Below are 25637 nucleotides of genomic sequence, written 5' to 3'. Positions count from 1 at the left end.
TATGATTTTTTTCAATATGGAATGTATTTATCATAACACCAGTATGTGGTTTCTAATTGACGTCATAGGGATGTTTATTTTCGACAAAAGTCCCCTCGTGCAAAATCATTATTATTGGGCAAAAAATTAGTTTTACATCAGCCAGAGCGGAATAACAGTTAATTTTTTGTTCACAATTTATGGACTGGTTTATAATATATTTTAGAGGGTAAATTTGCGATCGTCGTATGCAGTCTTCCAACAAAGTAATTTTAAAGCTTTATTGTATTTAACATTTCGTGAAGACAGATGAGCAAAAAATATTTAATAAACATATTATTTATTGTAACTCGGATTTTACACATAAATCATGTGACATCCGCTTTTCTTTCAAATTGTGTACTTTGTTAAAGCTATTTAGTAGGGAATGTCGTAGGATGGCGCGTAGATTTTTATATTATTTTTAGTACATATAGTTCTTACCAAATTTGTAAAGTTTTAGCTGCAACAAAATATGTATTTTATAATTATTTTTATTATTATTTTCTATCTAAAATTAGCGAAATTCGGGCGGTACGTTTCTATGGGGGCCATATCAAAACGTGAACCTATGCAGACAATTCTCCGTCGGAATATTTTATACTCCCAACGTAGACTAAAATGCCAAGTTTTAACTAATTCGGTTGGATAACGTGGCTATAACCTTCAAAATAACCGATATCGCGGAACCGTTCTATAGGGGCTATATAAAACGTGGACCTATACCGAAAATTCTTATAGTAATGTATGTATAACCCCAACGGATATTAAATACCAAATCTAAGCCATTTCGGTGGGATAATGTGGTAGAAATCTTTAAAATCCTCATCACCAAGAACTTTCTCGTCCATTAACAATTGTAAATCTGAGTTCAGCATTTTTACCGTTTTTAACATATTTGATCCGTTGTCGGTGGTAATGCCCAAAATGTTACGGGCATCAACTCCATATTCCGAGAGAACTTCCAATATAAATGATTTCAAGTAATCAGCGGTATGTCTTGACTTCAGCTTCTTACTGCCAAAGTTTTAATATTGAATTTTCCGCCTCTAATATATTGTACATTGATCCCGAGCATGCTGAAATCCAATCTGGTTGCCACATCAATTTTAAGAGAGAATAATATTCCTTTTAAATCGTTGGATATTTCCGTCTTAATATTCCTTGAAAAAAACCATTACACGCTCTGCTATTCCGAGTGTACTTAGAATGGGTTCCATTAATATGTTAAAGGCCCTATCTTCGGCCATGTGTAAAGGACGTCCATTTTTGGTAGTTCAATTATTGCCAGTTTTATGTTTTTAGGATTTACACTTTTTTGTAGTAACACGGTTTGGACACTATTTCCTGAAACTTTTGCACGCTTTTGTTAGACGTATGATGCATATAGATCAGGGTGAGACCTCTTCAAGTGCCTTTTTAAATTTCCGGAATGTGCAAATAAAATGTTATTTTCACAACTTTGAATATTACACACTATTTCGTTAGATTCGTTTGAATTAAACATATCGCTCATTTACTCAAAGAGTGGCATAACTCAAAAAATGCGTTTTCTGAGTTAGTAATTTCTATTTTTTCTACGACTTCTACTTCATTTTGTATCAAACTTTTACGCCTATATCTCAAAAACTCATCGCGTTGCAGCTGATTTATTACAAGGTTAGCATAATTCAACAAAAAAGCTTTTTGAGTTTATGAAGCACTAAAACACTTCAAATCATGATTGATTTTGCACAGAAATTTGGCTAGCTCTTTACAAACCATAGTCCAAGAAGTTATTTTATTTTTTGTGTTATAATCTTTTTAAGTTGGGATGTCAAATTTCAATCGCCAAATTAAAACGCGATTTTCTCGTAACTTGTTTTTTGGAGATGTGTCACTCTTTGAGTAAATGAGCGATATTATCAAGAATGCTATTTTTTGTCTTGGAATTTTCTGTAATTATTCACTCAACGTTTAAGAAAAACTGAAGAACATAGAACAAATAGAAATAGAAATACATACATTAATAATATGGGTTTTAAACCGAATGCTATAATAGAGGGTGTTCCACTTAAAACTTCTTATAGAATTAATTAAAATTAAAATATATATTGATTGGAAATTGTAGCTATTTTCATACTTTACACTAATTTTCTCAAAATTCGTATACCGACGGAATTTACCACATTCGTGCTTTTAATTTATATAGTCTTGAATTTTAGTTACTATTCTTGCCCTTATTCTCAAAAACATCAAACATACAAGTTTTTATCACAATTTACAAAACACACATGTACGGTACATTACCGGTACGTTATGTTTTAGTGAACCGACCAGAGGTACACTATGATAATCGTACTGTACCGCAGTCGGTTCACTAAAAAATCGTAGCGTACCGCAGTCGGTACACTAAAAATCGTTGTGTACCGCAGTCGGTACAGTAAGATTATCGTTGTGCTCCGGTACAGTATCACTAAAATATTTTTTAGTGTTTGTGTACCGGTACGGTACATTATCGTAGCGTACCTATCCACCTTGGTACGGTACAGAACGGTACGGTACGATACCATAGTGTTTATTTTCGAACACTGCAAACGCTAGGTGATTTTAACTGCAGACACCATTACTGGGGTTGCCGAAGAAATAATGTCTGGGGTAACCTCCTTCATGATAAGATAAAAACCAGTTCATTTAATGTTATGTACCCACAAGACTCTACGTATATCCCTGCTGATCCAAGAAGACAACCATCAACCCTGGACATTCTGCTGACTGATATTCCTAATTATGTAAAAGCTGTAAATCATCTGTCCTCGGATCATCTCCCAGTAAAAATAGAGCTAAACACTTCCATTGATACAAATGAAAATTTTTTCTATAACTTCAAAAAAGCCAAATGGAGACGATTTAGATCGTATATCAGCGAAAAATCTAATTTAAGCCAAATAGTAAATACGTCTGAATCAAATATTGACTATTTGCTAAAAAAAAATTACTGACATTATTAACGAGGCTATTGAAATTAGCGTACCGAAAACTAAATGCCACAATAAACCTATACAAATACCTGAACATATCAAAGAAATGATTCAGTTCAGAAATATTTATAAAAGAAATTGGAAGCGTTTTAGGGATTCAGATGACAGACACCAAATGAATTTGCTTAGTAAAAAAATTAATATTGAATTATCCCATTTTCGAAACAAGAATTGGAATAACTGATATGGAAACTGATATGGAAAAAGCCTCATCTCCTTTTTGGAAAATATCAAAGGTGTTGAGGAAAAAGAAAAATATTATTCCACCTCTTAAAGTGAATAATAAGATGGTTTTTACGCAAGAGGAAAAATGTGAGGTCTTAGCTGAAACGTTTTTAAACAACCATAACATTTCTTCTTCACTTAGCGATGTCAATACCATTAACCAAGTAAATGATACTGTAAATTGCATATGAAATGCACAACCAGATCCACAAAGTCTGAAATCCACGTCCATTGAAAAAGTCTTAAGTTTAATTAAAAAATTAAAAAACAAACAAGCGCCGGGTATGGATGGGATGAGCAACAAATGCTTGAAAATGTTGCCAATTGCTGGAGCAAAATATCTAAAAAACATAATAAATGCCTGTTTAAAACAATGTTATTTTCCTTGTGAATGGAAGCTTTCAAAAACAATTTCTATTCATAAAATAAGCAAGCCTTATGATGATCCAAAGTCATACAGACCAATTAGTTTACTGTTATCTGTCAGTAAAATTTTCGAGAAAATCATACAGGAACATTTAAATGATTTTATTGAGACGCGCGTCATATTGCCACCACAACAATACGGTTTTCGAAGACATCTTAACACTTGCTATCCTCTAGTTAAAATAAGAAATATGGTTAAAAACAATTTTAACAAGTCACTGTCTACCGGCATGGTGCTATTAGACATAAAAGCTGCTTTTGATGGCGTCTGGCATAATGGCTTAATATTCAAAATGAAGAAGTTTGGATTTCCCCTTCAAATTACAAAAATTATACACAGCTACTTAATAGAGAGATCCTTCTGTGTGCACCTTGAAAATTCTAAATCCAGGCAAATTACAATACCAAGTGGATGTCCTCAAGGTTCGTGTTTATCGCCAATTTTGTATAACATCTACACTGCAGATATACCTCAATTAAGTAATTGCGTTGTATCTGTTTTCGCCGATGACACATCTATAATTAGTTCTGGAATGCACTCCAACACCATAACAGTACAACTACAAGAAGCTCTCGTTAAAATAAACGATTATTTTACAAAGTGGAAAATTCTTGTTAACCCGGATAAAACACAAGCCATATATTTCTCAAGAAAACGAAAACAATGTTATTTGCCGCAACAACCACTACTATTTCTAAATCACAGCATTGAATGGGAAGCAAACGTTAAATACTTGGGAGTTATATTGGACAGAAAACTCAACTTCGCTGACCACATTTCATATATCGCCGATAAAATGAATAAGATAACCAGGATTATGTACCCACTAATAAACCGGAAATCCGGTTTAAACATAGAAAACAAGAAATTGATAATTAAATCAATTTTCCTGCCAATAATGTTTTATTGTGCTCCGTTATTTTCGTCAGTAGCCAATAACCACGTCAAGAAATTACAGATTGCACAAAACAAATTATTAAAAATGATTTTTAATCTGCCTTGGCAATATTCTACACAAAGACTGCATACCCTATCTGGATTCCCACTAGTAAGAGACAAACTGGAGAAATCTAGGGCCAATTTTGAGGCACGATGTCTATCCTCGTGCTATGCCCACATTAATGAAATCATTTCATAGATGGATTTAACATAAAAATCCACCAAATCTAGTCAATACAATAGTAAGGTTTTTTTTTCCTTACATAAACATCATAAATATGCTAAATCATATCTCTTAATGTTACAAATAAATATCATAACTAAGTAGAAAAAAAAGTAGTTCCTAAACCCTTTATATTTATGTATTCACCACTGTTAAAGGACTCGAAGTGTTGATTGAATAAATAAATAAATATTAAAGAAGTTATGAGTATTTCTTTTAAATACAGTTTTTAAAGAAATGGCCTTTTTAAGGCGCGACATCTCTATAACCCTTAGTAAAAAATCTGAAAATATACCAAAATGTTTTGCTGAGGATCAGCATCAACACAGCAAACAATTAAGAAAATCAAAAAGTCACTTTTGCAAAAGTGTCCGATTTCAATCAGAAATGTCCATAATACATAACCCTAAAATACTCCAGAACAAGTGGCAAGCATTCCGATTTTTACACGGAATGAAATCCGTTTCAGATAATTTGGAGTCCACCGCAAAGTTCAAAATTTCGCACGATAAATTTCGAAAGGTAAATTTCGTAATATTTCAACGACAACGCCTTCGAATACCTCCCTCGCATCACTTCAAAATGTTTGATTAAATGCAATTAAAGGACTGTTCGAGGATAGTCTTGAAATTATCACCAAACGTTGAAATTATCACCAAATATGTTCGTTCGTATATATTTTTTCAGTTATTTATTTCTGCTTCTTCTGTACAGGAGGTTGTTATCTGAGTACAAAATGCACACTATATCTTTGAACTGCCTGTGCAGCTGCAGCAGTGTAAATGATCAAGAAGTTCTCGTTTGTATCTTTGAACTTCTCTCTAGATCAGGAAGATCTCTACTGACGTGCCTGGGCGGGGAAGTCTGACCACAAGATTGTGTGTTGTACTGCTGCAGTGTTTAAATCTTCGTCTTCTCATGAAGATTACGCACACATATCATTAGGACGCACCCTGTTGTAGTACTCTGGGCGGTATTCTGGCTGGATTGAATAGTCTTTGGGTTGAAAAGTCTTGAATCCGCATACCAACCTGTTGACGCATGTCTTACCACAGTCCAGCCCATTGCTTTGTAAATGTCAAGAAGGTTTATTTGTCAGCAATCCAAGTAATGTCAGCCAGAGACTTGAGGATCTTGTTCCCGATTCTGATCTTGTCGCAAATAGTTGTGGCTTGGGTGGACTACTTAAACATGTTATCGAACGTCACACCCAAAATGTTGGGGTAGGTAGTGGTCAGAATCACGACACTGTCAACTAATATGCTCAGAGGGAGCCAGATGGAAAACAGTGTGACAGCAGATGTCGTTGCGGATATTTTCATATTCCTCAAGACCGTACCATTATCAATATATATTATGATCTCTATGGAGGGTGTGGAATTTAAGAAGGTAGAAGACAAACAGTTCCGGCGATGTAACCTCGCCTTGGGGAACTCCCTGTTGCACTCTACCACAAATATAGTTGATTATCCAACGGCTGGAGGAAAATATTCCCTTTGTCTTCGAACATCTTGGCAAGGTTAACGGTACCGAAGACCTTCGATAGATCAAGAGCCACTATGACGGCCTGTACTGTGCAATTTCAGTTATGCATACTTATGCTGGGCAACAGGAAAGCCGCTCTCGTCATGAGGAGGGATAGGCTATTGGCGTCAGAAGAGCAATCGATCTGTACGATTCACCTCTGCTGTCATCCTTGCCTAGCTTTTGTATGGGTGGCTAACGATAAATTGAGAATACTTGTCAAATACTCAAATCTAGGTTCATCCAGTTACATGATGACATCTGCAACATATAAATTCCAGAGGTACCTCCGCGGCTGAGAGCGCTCCTGTACGGCGAAGCTCACTCCTCTCCGCCCCATCACTGCCGACAAAAATAACACGTGCACCACATCGGATCTGTCAATACCATGCCGTTGAAAATAAGTAAATTCTGGAGGTACCTGATCGGCTGAGAGAGCAAACCTGTTGCATCGCCTCAGACTATTGACGAAGTTCGTAACACTCTCCATTGCTATTCCCGTCGCCTCTGCTGATAAATTCGGTATAAAGTCGGTTATTCTACCAGCACGTATGTATGTATGTATATAGCGGAGAGCTGCAGCTGCGATGATGTCCCGGAAAATTCTCTCAGCTATTAGAGGATCTGAGGGACTGTGTAGGTCTCTAAAGCGGCGATGGGTATATTCTCTAAACTGTTGTCTTCCAGCTTTCCCATGGTTCGGAGGGGTCGTCCGTTAATGGAGACGATGATAGGGAGTTGACCTGAGCCAAGCGATGACGATTTCAGGTGATCTGTGACAATCTCCTCTTATCGTCATAGCACCGTCTTTGTTTACTGTGCAAAATAGGGAGTTATAAAGTTCTTTATAAAAAGGCAAGTCCTTCTTCTTTGTACTTGTATGATCCTTCCGCAAAGCGCTGTAAACATCGCAACCTTTTAAGCTACAAGTCACTGTAAGCCTTGTTTCCTGGGTACAGCGTTGTTTCCTACTCATAATGTCTATCATCTAGCTGACTTTGTTTCCGATACCGTTTTAATTGAATTGCAAGAATGAAGCATTCGCGGGAAGCTAGATGATCGCCCCATTTTCATAAGATGTTACATTTGTTGCTGTTGGACGACTAAGTTTTCGAGACACGCTGGGCTATGTTTTGCCGCAGAAAGCAGCAACGTAACTCCTAACGCAGTAGTCCCGGAGGCGGCTAAGACTGGATCAGCCTTGGAAATGCACTCGTCACATCCGGCATCAGGCATTCTGGGATATATTGCCTCTCCCATGGTAAAAAACATACCCGAACACAAACATATGTATATTCTTGAATGAACGGTCACTGGTCGAAGATTCGTCCGAGCCAATACGGTGCATATAACCGATCGTCGTGGTGGTGCCGGCAATGCTTTTTAAGCTTTTGGATCATTATCTCAGAATGTACGGACTTGCCACCTAAAATATTGCTGCAAAAAATTTCAAAAGTAGTTCCGGACCACTTGTCCAATATAGTCCATATTCCCAACTAATGTGCAAAGTTTATTCAGATTGTTACTCCCTTCGAGAGGCATCGTGCGCAAACAACCTCACAGACACAGAGGGACAGTTAGGAGTCGATTAAGCTGGCGCGCACCATAACAATTGAACGGGTCAACCAATTTGATAGAATCGACGTTGAACCTCTCAATATGTTATCAAGTCTAAGATCAAGTTCGAAGATGGTAACAAAAGGGAGTAACAGATTTTGTCCAAAACTTCGAAAAATTTCATCGAAATATGGACATTTCGTTGGAAATCACACAAATATGTTTTTCTTAAGTGCAGTTTAAGGACTGTTGACGAATCGTTTTAAAATTTTCATCGAAGGTACTTCCTGTGGTCCTCTTTACAACTATGGCATTTCCATACTTCCTGCGAGAATGTCCCCAAAAAGCCTCAACCTCTCGAATCCTGCAAACTCTCGAATCCAGCAAACTCTCGAATCCTGCAAACTTTACACATCCTCATATTTCTTCTAACCGCCCATTAAGATCCAACAAGGTCTACACCTTTTTATACCCTCAGCATTTATGCTAAGGAGGGTATATACACTTCCATACGGGCAAAATGTGCCTCATCGAAATAATAGTTTTAGACCCCAAGTATGTTCGGACGAAATGTGTTTCAGACAATTTGGAGTCGATTGAGCAATGTCCGTCCGTCTGTCTGTCTGTCTGGCTGGAGCGCACGATAACTCTCGAACGGATAAACCGACTCTGTTCAAATTTTGGCCTTCGTAATATTTTACCCAAACTTAGTTTAAGTTCGAAGATGGGCTATATCGGTCCACTCCTTCCGGTACCTCCCCCACAAAAGTTCGAAAATGTTCGGAAAATTTGTGTGCACCATAACTCTTGAAGGGAGTAACCGATTTGATCCATACCAGACTTAAATAAGGTTACAATATGGACTCAATTAGTCCACTCCTTTGGGTACGTGCCACACAAAATTTCGGAAAAGTTCAGTTTAGGGCCATCTCTCAAATCGCTTTGATTTTTGTTTTAGCAACTTGTTTTCGCTGTCCTCCATACGACGGTACAAGTTTCATCAGGGGCAAGTCCATACTTCCTGAGAAAATAGGTGTGAGGTGGTTGGAGCACAAGATAACTCTCGAACGGATCTGCCGATTCGGTCCAAAATTTGGCCTTAGTAATATTTTGTCCAAACATAGTTTAAGTTTGAAGATAAGCCATATCGGTCCACTCCTTCAGGTACCTCCCCCACAAAAGTTCAAAAATGTTCGGATAAATTGTTCGCACGGTAACTCTTGAAGGGAGTGGACGAATTTGTCTATACATTACACATTCTAAAATATCTACCAGATATAGATCTGGTTCAAATATTGACTATATTTGTCCACTCCATCCGGTACCTTCCACACAAAATTTCGGATAAGTTCACTTTAAGACCTGATATCGAATCACTCTGATTTTTGTTGAAGCAACTTGCATTCGCTGCCTCAATTACGATGGTAAAAGTTTTTTAGGGGCAAGGCCATACTTCTTGGGCAAACAGCCCAAAGAGTGTAAAAACCCAATATGGCACCATATGTTGTGGCTGGAGATCCACTTCCATAACGGTCAATGTGGATCCATTCCGTTTAGTATCTCCTCCACAAAACTTTTGATCTTTAATCCTAGTCAAACGTCCAAAATTTTTAAAACTCCCTAAATACATACGTATTTTGGGAAAAAATTGTTTCCATATACACAAGCTGAAGGTATATCTCTGTCGGCAAAGCCTACTGATACTTTTTTACTTGTTCAGATGTAATTCGTAACATTTTAATTCGAGAATTCCATTTGTAATTCGAATTATTTCACTTGTAATTCGTATTATTCCATTTGTTATTCGAATTATTCCATTTGTAATTCGAATTTTTTCATTTGTAATTCGAATTATTCCATTTGTAATTCAAATTATTCTATTTGTAATACGAATTATAGTATTTGTTATTCGAAGTATTCCACTTTTAATGCGAATTATTCCATTTGTAATTCGAATTATTTGATTTGAAATTCGAATTATTCCATTTGTAATTCGAATTATTTTATTTGTAATTCGAAAACAAAACCAAAATATTTTTTGTATTGATTTTATATCTGGCTTTTTCGAATTATAAATGGAATAATTCGAATTTCAAATAAAATAATTTGAATTACAAATGGAATAATTCGAATTACAAATAGAATAATTCGAATTACAAATGGAATAATTCGAATTACAAATGGAATTATTCGAATAACAAACGGAATAATTCGAATTACAAATGGAATTCTTGAATTACAAATGAAATGTTACGAACTACAAATAGAATTCTCGAATAACAATTAAAATAATTCGAATTACATCTGAAAAAAAGTGTATATCGAACAACTCTTCCGCTAACTCCATCACAAAAGTTCAAAATATTCGTTTAAGCGCAGTTTAAGGGCAAGTTTTTCGTCGGCACGTCCATGCTTCCTGACAAATTCTTTCAAATGTTCTAAATCTAGCGTTGGTCCATCCTGTGCTCATCGTAATTTTCCTCTGAAATCAAATTCCAAGATGGACTACACCTTTTTCAGGTGTAATTCGAATTATTTTAATTGTAATTCGAGAATTCTATTTGTAATTCGTAACATTTCATTTGTAATTCGAAATTTCCATTTGTAATTCGAATTATTCCGATTGTGATTCGAATTACTCCATATGAAATTTGAATTATTCCGTTTGTAATTCGAAATATTCCATTTGTAATTTGAATTATTCCGTTTGTAATTCCAAACTTTCCATTTGTAATTCGAATTATTTCATTTGTAATAGGTAAGTCGACTTTCGATTATTCGATTGTTCGACTTTTTTCAGCCAAAAGTCTAAACATCGTAGTCGACTTTTGTCTGGAGGGAAAATCGCATAATCGATTATCTTGTGATCGATTTTCGAGTTTGCTTGTAGACTGTTGAATTGGCGGTTTTACAGTTTTTTGCGGTTTTACAGTTTCAAAGAAAACTAGAAAATCGACGAATAATCGATTATAATCGATTTTCTGTGGTTATGGAAACGTTGAAAGTCGAGTTTTAGAACAACCGAAATAAGCCCCAGACCGAAAAATCGCATTTTTAGTTTAATAAAAAAATCGAAAAGTCGAAAAATCGATTAATGCTTTTCATTACCTATCCCTATTCCAAAACTTCTTTAGTCACCAACGAATGTAAACTAGGAAAATTATTTTTTCTTGAGTGAAGAAAGGATTTTTGCTATTAGGTGCTACGTTTAATTATTCGATAATGATTTATGAATTTTCAAATGACCACAAGTTCTCTGAAATATGTATATCAAAATACACAGAGTGTTTATTTTGTAACAAATCCCTGTTTAAAATAACTTCAATGGTAAACTAAAAATGCACTAATAACGATTTTATTAAAATCTCTTTTTGTTGCTCCTTTCTTCCTCTTTGTTTCTTTATGTGTGTGTATTTATTATTTTTGCATTTGTTTATTCATTCAACAATTTTTAGTTAATCATTACCAATTATTTAAGTGATTATTCATTTGAGATTCAAAACAAATATTTACCAAATATCAATTCCATCCATAACAACCAACCACAACGTCAAATACCAAAAAACAAAAAAAAAGAGTAAAACAATTAAAAACGAAATGGCAGACAGATTAGTGTTAATTCAACCACAAAATATATAAATTCTTTTTTGTTTTGTGTACATATGTATTTATTTACCTTTATCATCGTATTATTATAAACCCATTAGTATTTTATTCATTAACATTTGAAAATGGTCGTCCTAACCCCACTGGACAAACGGCCAATCATTGAGGAAATCTACTACCAGCCTCCCAAGTTCAGCATAACCAAACGTAAAAAAATCACCATCAAAGCGCATCATCAACGCCATCATCAAAAACAAACATCTGCATTGGCATTTTGTGCATAGATTACAACAATAACAACAACAAAAAGATATCATGCATTTGCCATTTTTTCAACTTGCAAAAAAAAATACCATTCATAATTTACAGTCAAATGTGGTTATAGAAATATAACTGTAAATTTGTTGTTATTAACAGTTTCTTTTTAGAGATACATATACCAAGTGAAAGTTTTGAAACGTATCAATCAATCAATCAATCAGTTGGTTCATTAACCGTTGCTCTCTATAACAATGTTTGACTGTATTTGTAATTAATATTTATAAAATGAAAAAAATTTAAATCTCTTTTTTTCTCTAGAAATTTAAATCAATAAATCTTCTTTAGTAAATATTTGCACGTTTTTAATATAAATAATAGTTGTATTTTTTTTATAATTTTTAACTTAAATTATGTTTGTTTTTCTTTCACGTTTGTAAAAAAAAAATTGTAATCATAAAATTTATAATCTATAAAAAAATATAAAACAATGTATAACGGTTTGATGTGATTAAATTATAAGAAAACTATTCTGTTTCATTGAATTGAATTGAATAAATAAAGTATTGATAATTAACCTGTTAAAGTTAGTCTGTATTCCATTAAGTGGAAATATAGTGAGCTATTGGAATAAGTCTCAATGAAAATTTATGTTTACTTGTATAACAGTGTACAACAAAAAAAAATAATTACAGATAAAATCGGTCAGATTATGAAAGAGGACCGAAAAATAGAGGACACATGTATCGGCGTTTTGATAGTTTACGTCGGGAAGTACCCTAAATGTGTGGGGGAAGTTTCTCCTTTTTGTACATTTTTGGAAATATTCGAGTTAGAATTCCTTGGAATCCTTGCATTTTAGGCATATAGTGTCTTTGGCAATATTACTGACAACAATACGAGGAATCTTTTAGTTAAAAAATTTAACTCTCAAGCGGGTCACTAAAGAGGTCTTTTTGGCCCCTTTTTCAAAAAACGTTTTATATCCCATTTAAAACAGGGTTGAATGGCATGCGAATATTCTTCAAAAAATGTTCGCCCTAAAATTTCACTATAGGTCCTTGAATACATCAGAACTCTAAATCTTACCTGAAAAGCCAGGAATCTTTAAAAATCAAAAACATATTTTAAGGGTTAATGCTGTACCCACAAAACCAATTGTCCCACAAAACATCATTCTAGATGGATGACATCAATGACAAACATATTCTCCGTCAAATTTTACTATAAGTCACCGAAGAAATTACAGTACAGTATATAACAATGAATTATTTATATCAATTTTGTCAACAAAATACAAAATATGTTTTGATGAAATTGTTTTCGTTCATTTTTCGAGGTGTTCTAGATAAATAGCACCAAAAGAAGAAAAATTCTATTCAAAATTTCACTACAAATCTCAGAATAAACTCTCGTACTTATCTAGGTATAATACTTTTTATGAAAACAACACCAGAAATTTATATATGTATTACTTACTTAGCTGGCCCATTACAGAACATATGTTCCATAGACCGAACTAAGGAAAGATCTCCAATTCTCTCTGTCTAGTGCTTCGCGTTCTGGAATACCTCGCCTTGTCATCTCTTCATCCACTTGTTTGCGCCATCTATTCTTTGGCTTGCCAATTCTATACCCCTTTTTAGCGGGTTCATCATCGCTCATTCTTATGATATGGCCTAGCCAACGCAATCGCTGCATCTCGATACGTTTAACTATTGGTCTGTTCCAGAACTGCAAGAATCTACCAATTTTTACTATTTTTTCCGATAACATAAAGAAAAAAATGTTATCGTAGTAAAAAATAGTAGCTTCTTGCAGGTTCTGGAACAGAGCATATATTGATGTCGTTGTATAGCAGATACAGCTCGTGGTTCATGCGACGTCGATATTTACCGTTAACGCAGATTGGTCCATAGATGTTTCGAAGAATTTTTCTCTCAAACACGCCAAGCACTGCCTTATCTGCTTGCGCAAGTACCCAGGCTTCGGAACCATACATCAGCACGGGTAGTATCAGTGTTTTGTAAAGCGTTATTTTTGTTTGACGAGTTGTGGCTTTGTTTTTATAGTACTTAAGCCAAGGTAGCATCTGTTGGCCAATACAATTCTTCTTTTTATTTCACAACTGATGTCGTTGGTTTTGTTTACGGCGGTGCCGAGGTATACGAAGTCTTTTACTACCTCAAAATTATAGGAACCAACTTCAGCAGTTGGTGCGAGCTCAATGGGCGCATTGCGCGTCGACACCATCAACTTGGTCTTCTCACCGTTTACCGCCAGACCCACTTTAGCAGATTCTACTTCGACCTTCATAAAGGTATCGGTTACTTCTTTAACTGATCGTCCCATGATGTCTATATCATCAGCATAAGCGAGTAACATGTCGCTATTGGTGTAGATTGTGCCACTTCTTTTGACGTTTGCCTCTCGTATAACCTTTTCCAGCAGGATGTTGAAAAGATCACACGAAAGGCTGTCTCCTCGCCTTGTCTCCTTGGTTCTTTCCTATTTTAACTGAAAATCTTGTGTCAGTTAGAGTCATTTTACAAAGCCGAATGAGCTTTGCGGGGTTAGCAAATTCAGACATGGCTTGGAATACCTTTGAACGTAGTGGGCTGCTTTATAATCGACAAAAAGGTGGTATTTGTCGATCTGCATCTCTTGGGTCTTCTCTAGGATTTGCCGCAGGGTAAATATCTGGTCGATGGTGGACTTGCCAGGTCTAAAGCCGCATCGGTAAGGTCCAATTATTAGGATTGGATCTGTAGTATCTTCGTCGACTTCCCTACTATTCGATACCAACAGTTTGGAAAAACACTCTTTCCATATCCTTAGCACACTATCTGTATCAGTTACCAAATTACCTTGGTGGTCTCTACAGGCTGATGTGCCAGTGCCAAAGCCATCAGTTTGATGTTTCACTCTTTGGTAGAATTTTCGGACTTCATCCTGTCTCCTTTACATCTCGATTTGTTCACACTCCCGCTTTTCCATCTCTCTCTTTTTTTCTGCGGAAAAGTAGTTTCTCCTCTCTCATTTTCTCCCGATACCTCTCTCGTGTGCTACGCGTTGCTACTGATTATAAAGCAGCCCTATATGCCGCATTTTTCTCTTCGGTAGCAGCACCACACTCCTGGAGACTGAAATTCCCGACTGTTGGGCCAAAGATATTGTCCTTTCCAATTTTGCCACTAAAATCGCCTAGAATGATTTTAATGTCATGGGCAGGGCAACGGTCATATGTTTCTTCTAAGCGCTTGTAAAGTATATCTTTGGTCTGTTCGTCCTTTTCTTCAGTGGGAGCATGAGCGCAAATAAAGCTGATGTTGAAGAATTTAGCTTTTATTCGAATTGCAGCAAGTCTTTCATTCACTGGGGTGAAGTTGGATGCCAGATGTTTTAGTCTCCGACTAACTACAAATCCGCAAACCAAACTCATGCTTTATGTCATGGCAGCTATAATACAGTGCTTCACCTTTAGGTGTTGTTGTGACGTCTTTCCCAATCCATCGTATTTCCTGATGAAAGTAATGTCGGCCTTGTCGGCGTACCAAGGAACGGTCCTGACCGGTTTTAACATGGCAAAGCCCAGGACTTATCTTGGTCCCTCTTTCATCTCAAGTGGACTCATAAGAACGTTAAAAACTTGGGTTTGGGCGTCTGGCTAGTAACCCCATCCCTAGAAAAAAGCAGCCTACTATGAAAAAACGAAAGAAAAGAAAAACAAACCCCTTTAAAGTTGACGAACCCCGCAAACGTTTTAAGGACCATGATCTTCGAATCTGCACCTGGAATGTTCGCACTCTTTATAGAGAAGGTGCAGTCTTCACATTGGCGGACGTACTTGAAAAGTACAAGGCCGATATTACTGCCATACAGGAAATACGATGGATTGGGAAAGGCGTCACAACAACACCTGTATTATAGCTGCCATGACGTAAAGCATGAGTTTGGTTGCGGATTCGTAGTTAGTCGGAGGTTAAAACACCTTGTCTCCAGCTTCACCCCAGTGAATGAAAGACTTGCTGCAATTCGAATAAAAGCTAAATTCTTCAACATCAGCTTTATTTGCGCTCATGCTCCCACTGAAGAAAAGGACGAACAGACCAAAGATATATTTTACGAGCGCTTAGAAGAAACTTATGACCGTTGCCCTGCCCATGACATTAAAATCATTCTAGGCGATGTAAATGCCAAAATTGGAAAGGAGAATATCTTTGGCCCAACAGTCGGGAAATTCAGTCCCCACAGTGAAACATCTGACAATGGTATGAGGCTGATAGACTTTGCAGCTGCAAAAAACATGGTAGTTAGCAGTACCAGATTTAATCATCTCCATATTCCTAATGGCACCTGGCCGTCTCCAGATCAAAGAACAAGTAATCAAATTGATCATGTTGTGATAGATGGAAGAAATTCATCGAGCGTGTTGGATGTACGATCGTTCCGAGGCGCAAACATTGATTCTGACCACTACCTTGTTGCAGCAAAGGTACGTACCCGTCAAAACGTTGCAAATAAAGCACCAACAGACACAACACGGAAGTTGGACATCGATAGGCTGCAAACACAACAGATAGCCACAGCATATTCCACTCAACTTGCCCAATTGCTTAATGAGAGCACTCCTTGTCCCGAAAACTAACAACAAAATGGCAAAATATTGCCCACTCCATGCAAACAGCCGCAAAATCCATACTTGGATACCAGAGACCTCCACCAAGGAATCCATGCTATGACCAGGAGTGTCGCGCAGCTACCGAAGAGAAAAATGCGGCATATAGAGCTACTTTACAATCAGTAGCAACGCGTAGCGCACGAGAGAGATACAGGGAGAAAAGGAGAGAAGAGAAACGCGTTTTCCGCAAGAAAAAGAGAGAAATGGAAAAGCGGGAGTGTGAAAAAATCGAGATGTTCAGGAGCCAGAATGAAGTCCGAAAATTCTACCAAAGAGTGAAACATCAAACAGATGGCTTTGGTACAGGCACATCCTCCTGTAGAGACCAGCGAGGTAATTTGGTAACTGATACAGATAGTGTACTCAGGATATGGAAAGAACATTTTTCAAAACTGTTGGTATCCGATAGTAGAGAAGACGGCGAAGATACCACAGATCCAATCCCAGAAGATGGTATAGAATGTATACCACCCAGCCAAGATGAGGTAAAAACAGCAATCAACCGGCTGAAGAATAATAAAGCAGCAGGAGCCGATGGCTTAACAGCCGAGCTGTTTAAGGTATATGCATCAGCTAGTTAGCACCATCTGGCAGGAAGAACGCGTACCCGACGATTGGAACCTGAGCATCCTGTGTCCCGTCCACAAGAAAGGAGATAAGACCGTATGCTCCAACTATGGGGGCATAGGTCTTCTCCCTATTGCCTATAAGATAGTGTCAGGGATATTGTGCGAACGACTAAAGCCAATGGTCAACGAAATAATTGGACCATACCAATGTGGCTTTAGACCTGGCAAGTCCACCATTGACCAGATATTTACCCTGCGGCAAATCCTTGAGAAGACCCAAGAGATGCAGATCGACACATATCACCTTTTTGTCGATTATAAAGCAGCTTTCGACAGTCCCCTCCGATCAAAGGTATTCCATGCAATGTCTGAATTTGGTATCCCCGCAAAGCTCATCCGGCTTTGTAAGATGACTTTAACTGACACTAGGTCCTCTGTTAAAATTGGAAAGAACCTCTCCGAACAGTTCAGTACCATAAGAGGTTTCAGACAAGAAGACAGCCTTTCGTGTGACCTATTCAACATTTTGCTGGAAAAGGTAATACGAGATGCTAATGTCAAAAGAAATGTCACAATTTACACCAATAGCCACATGTTACTTGCCTATGCTGATGACATAGACATCATGGGACTATCAGTAAAGGAAGTAACTGATACTTTTAGGAAGGTCGAAGCAGAATCTGCGAAAGTGGTAAACGACGAAAAGACCAAATTGATGGTGTCGACGCGCAAAGCGTCCGTAGAGCTCGGACCAACTGTGGAAGTTGGTACCTATAATTTTGAGGTAGTTAAAGACTTCGTCTACCTCGGCACTGTCATAAACACAACAAACAAAATCAGTTGTGAAATAAGAAGAAGAATTATATTGGCCAACAGATGCTACTTTGGTTTAAGTAAGCAGCTCAAAAACAAAGCCACATCTCGTCAAACAAAAATAACACTATACAAAACGCTGATACTGCACGTGCTAATGTGTGGCTCCGAAGCATTGGTGCTTGCGCAAGCAGATAAGGCAGTGCTTGGTGTGTTTGAGAGGAAAATTCTTCGAAAGATCTACGGGCCGATTTGCGTTGAGGGTGAATATCGACGTCGCATGAACCACGAGCTGTATCTGCTATACAACGACATCAATATTGTTAAACGTATCGAGATGCAGCGATTGCGTTGGCTAGCCCATATCATAAGAATGAGCGATGATGAACCCCCTAAAAAGGCGTACGAGTATAAATACGGACCGCTTGGCGGTGCACGCACAATTGGCAGGCTAACGAATAGATGGCGCAAACAAGTGGATGATGAGATGAAAAGGCGCGGTATACCAGAGTTCGAAGCAACAAATAGAGAGAATTGGAGATCTTTTCTTAGTCCGGTCTATGGAACAAATGTTCTGTAATGGGCCAGCTAAGTAAGTAAGCCTACGAAAAACGTAATATCGCTGTAAACAGGGCCACTAGCAAAACCTTCGGTAAAAATGTCCAAAGGATCCTCGAACAGAACCTTAACCACACAAAAATGTTGAACATTGGTACCACAAGGATTGTACAGATAGGGTCCAAATTTGAACATAAAGTTTCGACAATATTTAGATATCCAAAGTTTGGACCAAATCGGTTGCTACGTCTATGAGAAATCGCGCGTACCATTTTAGCGAATATTTTCGAACTTTTGTGGGGGAGGTACCGGAAGGAGTGGATCTAATATTCGAAGAAATATTATAATATCCAAAGTGTGGCCGAACGCAGTATTCGGTTCGAGCTCTTCAGCCACTCATATGGTGTCATTCGTAACTGCGTTGGCAGCAGAACAGATGTGACATTTGACTCAAATATTCTGAGCTTTGTTCGTAGACGGTTTGAAGTATTTTAGCAGATGCCAAGCTTTTAAGATAACATAATTGGTATACTGAAGCATAGCTTTGATGTCTTGTGTGTAGCTGTTGTTCGGTGTTAGTATTAATATTCAGGAATTTGGTTTTAGCTGAATATACATTGGCTCTCAGGTTATCTTGCAGGTTTGTGATCGCTTGTTTTAGGTCACTGGCATTCTTTGACAAAAGGTAAATGTCATATGCATAGGTCAAGTTTTTTAAAAAGTTGTCATTTATTCGTTGAAAAAGGTTGTCGATATTTTAGGCCTCGGTAACGAGCAAGAATATAATATATAACATACATATGTACATATGTTCCCACAACATCCCCGAAGGGACAACGGAAACTTCTTTCAAAATATATAAAACATACCTTAATTTTATAGAAATTTCCAACTTCTCACAAATTAAGTCCTAATAATGTCGTTCATAATTTAATCACATCAAACTAGAAATAACTGTAAAAATAATATTAAAATTATTTTAATATTAAAATTATTTATAATTCAATTTTAAAACAATTCTTCCTTAATTTCCTAATTTTTATAGCTCCTTTTTTTAATAAAATTTTTCAATTCACTTTATTTTAACTCGAAAACAAAATCTTACCACTCATCAAACTCAATTTGAGAATCGTTTTAAATTCGAAATATTTCCAACCAAAAAAAAACACCCACCCAAGTCCCACTATTTTCATTTAACTACAATTCCAACTACAACAATCAAAAATATACAAAATCTTTAAAAAACCAACAACAAACAATTTGAAAAATACAACCCTGTAAATGTTGTATATTTTTCTCTTTTTTTCTTCTATTTTTTCTCTTTTTCTTTTTTGTCGATAAAAAACCAAAAAAAAAAATAATTAAATCCTTAATAATGTACAAAAAACGAAAATTTCTGAAAACCAACAACTACAACAACAGCTTTTACATTTAATTACTAAACAAATCTACAACAATGAAACAACAACAAAAACAAAACTCTTTACCCTTATTTATATATATAAATAATAATATAGAGAGATCATATAAATTTTTTGTATAGAATAATAATAATAATAACAACAACCCAAACAACAACAAAATATCTTCAAAATGAAGCAAAAAAAAAATAATAAATAAAATAAAAAGTAATAATAAATTATGTTTATATAGACAACAAGAATACCAACAACAAGTTACGTTCGTAAACGTCATAGCTGTTTTAAATGCAAGTTTTGAATTTAGATGTTGATGATGGTGTCAATGATGATGATGATGCAAAAACCAAACGATAAACTCTCCTAAAAACTATATCAATAAACAAAAAAAGTATATATCAATCAATTATGCAGAAAAAACCACAACAACAAAAACAAAGAAACGAACAATATAGTATTTTATCAAAGCAAAATAAAATATGAAAGACAATTATTTAATAAACAAATAATCTTATGAACACTTCTAAATACTACTGGACTCACAACAAAAACACATATAACATACTCTCACACAAGGTTAATATTTATACTGCATACATACAATGACAAAATTATATACAAAAATATTATTTAAAAATTGATTTATTTTTATAAAGCTTTCTCGATGGATATTTAGTAGTTGTAGATCGTGATTCAGCCAGGCTGAATTGAAGTTTAGCTATGGCAAACTCTATTCAGCCAGGCTGAATTGAAGTTTACCTATGGCAAACTCTATTCAGCCAGGCTGAATTGAAGTTTACCCATCGCAAACTCTATTCAGCCAGGCTGAATTGAAGTTTACCCATCGCAAACTCTATTCAGCCAGGCTGAATTGAAGTTTACCCATGGCAAACTCTATTCAGCCAGGCTGAATTGAAGTTTACCCATGGCAAACTCTATTCAGCCAGGCTGAATTGAAGTTTACCCATGGCAAACTCTATTCAGCCAGGCTGAATTGAAGTTTACCCATGGCAAACTCTATTCAGCCAGGCTGAATTGAAGTTTACCTATGGCAAACTCTATTCAGCCAGGCTGAATTGAAGTTTACCTATGGCAAACTCTATTCAGCCAGGCTGAATTGAAGTTTACCTATGGCAAACTCTATTCAGCCAGGCTGAATTGAAGTTTACCTATGGCAAACTCTATTCAGCCAGGCTGAATTGAAGTTTACCTATGGCAAACTCTATTCAGCCAGGCTGAATTGAAGTTTACCTATGGCAAACTCTATTCAGCCAGGCTGAATTGAAGTTTACCTATGGCAAACTCTATTCAGCCAGGCTGAATTGAAGTTTACCTATGGCAAACTCTATTCAGCCAGGCTGAATTGAGGTTTACCTATGGCAAACTCTATTCAGCCAGGCTGAATTGAGGTTTACCTATGGCAAACTCTATTCAGCCAGGCTGAATTGAGGTTTACCTATGGCAAACTCTATTCAGCCAGGCTGAATTGAGGTTTACCTATGGCAAACTCTATTCAGCCAGGCTGAATTGAGGTTTACCTATGGCAAACTCTATTCAGCCAGGCTGAATTGAAGTTTACCCATGGAAAACTCTATTCAGCCAGGCTGAATTGAAGTTTACCATGGCAAACTCTATTTAGCCAGGTTGAATTGAAGTTTACCCATGGCAAACTCTATTCAGCCAGGCTGAATTGAAGTTTACCTATGGGAAAACTCTATTCAGCCAGGCTGAATTAAAGTTTACCTATGGCAAACTCCATTCAGTCAGGCTGAATTGAAGTTTACCTTTGGCATGCTCTATTCAGCCAGGCTGAATTGAAGTTTACCTATGGCAAACTCTATTCAGCCGGGCTGAATTAAAGTTTACCGATGGCAAACTCTATTCAGCCAGGCTGAATTGAAGTTTACCTATGGCAAACTCTATTCAGCCAGACTGAATTGAAGCTTACCTATGGCAAACTCTATTCAGCCAGGCTGAATTGAAGCTTACCTATGGCAAACTCTACAGCCAAGCTGAATTGAAGCTTACCTATGGCAAACTCTACAGCCAAGCTGAATTGAAGTTTACCTATGGAAAACTCTATTCAGCCAGGGTGAATTGAAGTTTACCTATGGCAAACTCTATTCAGCCAGGCTGAATTAAAGTTTACCTATGGCAAACTCTATTCAGCCAGGCTGAATTAAAGTTTACCTATGGCAAACTCTATTCAGCCAGGCTGAATTAAAGTTTACCTATGGCAAACTCTATTCAGCCAGGCTGAATTGAAGTTTACCATTTGGCTGAATTGATGTTTACCCATGGCAAACTCTATTCAGCCAGGCTGAATTGATGTTTACCCATGGCAAACTCTATTCAGCCAGGCTGAATTGATGTTTACCCATGGCAAACTCTATTCAGCCAGGCTGAATTGAAGTTTACCCATGGCAAACTCTATTCAGCCAGGCTGAATTAAAGTTTACCCATGGCAAACTCTATTCAGCCAGGCTGAATTGAAGTTTACCCATGGCAAACTCTATTCAGCCAGGCTGAATTGAAGTTTACCCATGGCAAACTCTATTCAGCCAGGCTGAATTGAAGTTTACCTATGGCAAACTCTATTCAGCCAGGCTGAATTGAAGTTTAGCTATGGCAAACTCTATTCAGCCAGGCTGAATTGAAGTTTAGCTATGGCAAACTTTATTCAACCAGGCTGAATTGAAGTTTAGCTATGGAAAACCGGAATATTTTGTTTGTCATTGTCATTAAAATACTAAATATCGAGAAAACTTTATAAAAATTATCCTCCCAAAAATGAAACCAACATCGAACATTTTTTTATTTTATTTGACTGATATTGGGTTTTTAAAATTTCTAAAAATTTTCTTTAATGTTTTTCTTCGGTTCTTTTAATTTAATTTTTGTTCAAAAAAATTACAAAATATATCCTCCTAAACTATCCTATCTCTATATATCCTTTCAAATATCAACAACAACAAAAAACTTTCAATGGAATTCCTATCAAAGCAAAACGTTTCAATAAAATTTCCAATTAGTTCTTAGAACTAAATAATATTTTTGTGTTTAATATTTTTTCTTTTTTTTTTTTCTTTTAATTGAACCACTATATTGAACATAAATTTCCAAAAAAATATTATTATAATTGATGTGAAATAAACAACAACAAAAACAAAAGTTGCATAACAAATTATCTTTATAAAATTTTTTTTGTTTTCTTTTTCTTTTGGAAAATAATTCATCCCCACAGAAGATTGAATGGATTTACGCTAAAAACAAAAAACCCAAATTAAACCAAAAAATATGAAATGAGAGCAACCCCCCTATTTAAAAAAAAATGAAAAGAAACAGAAAAATTAAAATAACAAAAAACAGCATCAACAAAAACAACAGCAACTCCAAAGAAAAAATCATAATTTAACAATGAATGAAAATGAGCAAAAGAAAAACATGAAATTCCCCCGAACAAAAGCTTCACAAAAACTCTCCTCTCTTTCTCAGAAAAAATAAAAAACAAAGAAGAGAAAACAAAATAACATCTAACAAACATTGCAAAAAATGAAACGAAACCCCCCTAATGTTTTTATGCGAATGAATGAATGAATCTCAAAAATCAAACAAAACTATATTTCCATACATACACCACAAAAAACCGAAACAAATAACTGAAAAAAATCAAATCGCAAAAAGCCAAAAAAGTTTAACATTTTGTGTGGTAAGTTTCGTAAAATTCTAATTGTTGGTTTATCCAAAAAAACAATTCTTTTTTATTTTTTTCCATAATTAGTTAAATACAAATTTGTTGTTTTCTATAGTGGTATTCATTGCAAATTCCGTTTCTTTTTTAATTTTCTAAAAAATATAATTTTTTAAGAATATATTATCGATGTTTGTTAGCAGTTTTTTTCCAACTATTTTCATTTTGTTTTAATTCAAATTAATAAATTAAAAATATATTCATATATCTATGTGTGCGTGTATTTTATAGTTTTTATTTTCAGTTTTTCTTTTTCTTCTCAATATATTTATCATATTAGATATCCCTGGCAAAGAAAAAATACACAAAATATTTCTTAAGCTATTTCTTGTTTCTTCTGTTGCCGCATTGTGTCTTAGTTAATTAATATTACATTACAAATTCAACACTCAAACAAAACCCAAAAAAATAATAAATTTTAATATTTGTTAGCGCTTTTCATTAGTTTTATTTTGTTCATTCATTTTATCTATTATCCATGCGAAATTTAGAAAAAGGATAATTTACATACGGGAATTTGAAAACGTTTTTAAATTATATTTTTTTATTTCTGTAAAATGGAATTTTTAAAAATTATTGTCGCAATTATCGAAGTTCTTGTGATTAAACAGCTAAAATCACCAAAATCAATAATCCTCCGGTGCACAGTGTGTCCAGAATGGTTCTTGTGTCAAAAATCTATATTTTCTAAAAGGATGAAGATAGAGCTATTTAATTTGGAGGATAATGGATATTACAAAAAATGCATATATTTATTAATTAATCAAAACGTGGAGGAGAATATTATAGGTAAATTCAAATTAGTGTACCATTATAATAGCGGCACACCGCGAGTCTTTTTAGGTATATCTAGACAGCGGAATTTTATGCAAACCCTATTTTTGGTACGATTCACGTCAAATTTTGGACTTCTGATTAAATTGCAATCGAAACATATGGAAAATTACACTGTGCAACAAATTAAATTTTTTCAAAATGAAGGGAAAAAATGAGTAGATCAATGAAAGTAGAGCTAAAAATATGAGACACGTGTATCGGCGTTTTTAAAGTTTACATCGGAAAGTAGGCGGGACAAGTTCCGGCCATTTCTAGCTTTTTCGAAATATTATAGTTAAGATATCTTGGAATCCTTGCATTTTTGGTATATAGTATCTTTGGCAACTTTACAAAGGAGGATATTCCCCATATTTCCTTTAAAAATGTTAACCCTCATGCGGTTCATCAAGTTGGTCTTGTTGGTCCTTTTTTCGAAAATCTTTCAAAAACTACTTTAAAAAGTGATCATATCAAATCCAAATATTCTTCAGAACTGTTCGCCATAAAATTTTACTATAGGTCTCAGAATACACCAAATCTGTAAATCTTATCTAATCGCCAGGGATCTTTAAAAATGACAAACACGTTTTAGGGTAAAAGTTGGACTTCATTTGAGTCTATTCAAAAATGTCCCAATAAACATAATTTTGGAGAGATGACACCAAAGACAAAAATATTCTTCGTCAAATTTCACTGTAGGTGACTAAAGAAATGAAATGTCTATTTACATTATACATATATTATGAAAATGTCAGTATCAATTTTGTTGAAAAAACTTGAAAATATTTCCCAATTTTTTTGATGAAAATTTTTTCCATCTTTTTTCGAGATGATACATGAAAGTAATATGAAACTTGGTTCTAGGTGAAAAGTGTCAAAAGAAGAACAATTTTACACAAAATTTCACTATAAGTTTTAGAATAAACTATATATCTAGGTACACTATTTTCTTAAGAAAGTTAGATTACAAATTTATATATTTTAGAATGAAATTATTTGTTTTAATTTTTTTGGACTGTTAATTTTACATAATTCCATACTGGATCAAAATCTAACAAAATCCTTCACTTTTTGGGGATATGATAAAAAGGAGAAATGTTCCAAATCAAATTTCACTATGAGTCTCTGAATAAAAGAAATCTGTAACCATAACACATAACATTCTTAGCAGTCCTTATTTTTTGGGCGGAACTTGCCCCGCCTACTTTGGTTACTTTCCGATGTAAACTTTAAA

At 35.5% G+C, this 25637-nt stretch overlaps 1 protein-coding gene across 39 annotated transcripts in view; it reads left to right on the top strand.

Moving 5' to 3' along the window:
- The window catches only part of Sap47 (Synapse-associated protein 47kD), a 252255-nt gene that overhangs the window by 207792 nt on the left and 18826 nt on the right, over positions 1–25637 (top strand). For 8 of the 39 annotated variants that reach the window (XM_073975631.1, XM_073975590.1, XM_073975595.1 and 5 more), the window contains exon 8: positions 23081–23409. The exons of 22 other annotated variants lie outside the window; for them this stretch is intronic. In XM_073975631.1, coding sequence (XP_073831732.1) covers positions 23081–23088 — 8 coding nt within the window. In that variant the 3' untranslated portion in view covers positions 23089–23409. Of the gene's footprint in view, positions 1–19840; positions 20413–23080; positions 23410–25637 lie in introns of those variants that run through there. 9 more of the 39 variants (XR_012411625.1, XR_012411626.1, XR_012411624.1 and 6 more) reach the window with 3 other exon arrangements.

This window comes from Musca autumnalis, unplaced genomic scaffold, assembly GCF_047663935.1.
Source record: "Musca autumnalis isolate F117 unplaced genomic scaffold, ASM4766393v1 scaffold_1, whole genome shotgun sequence".
In the NCBI taxonomy this organism is placed as follows: domain Eukaryota; kingdom Metazoa; phylum Arthropoda; class Insecta; order Diptera; family Muscidae; genus Musca; species Musca autumnalis.
This window is presented reverse-complemented; position numbering and strand designations above follow the sequence as displayed.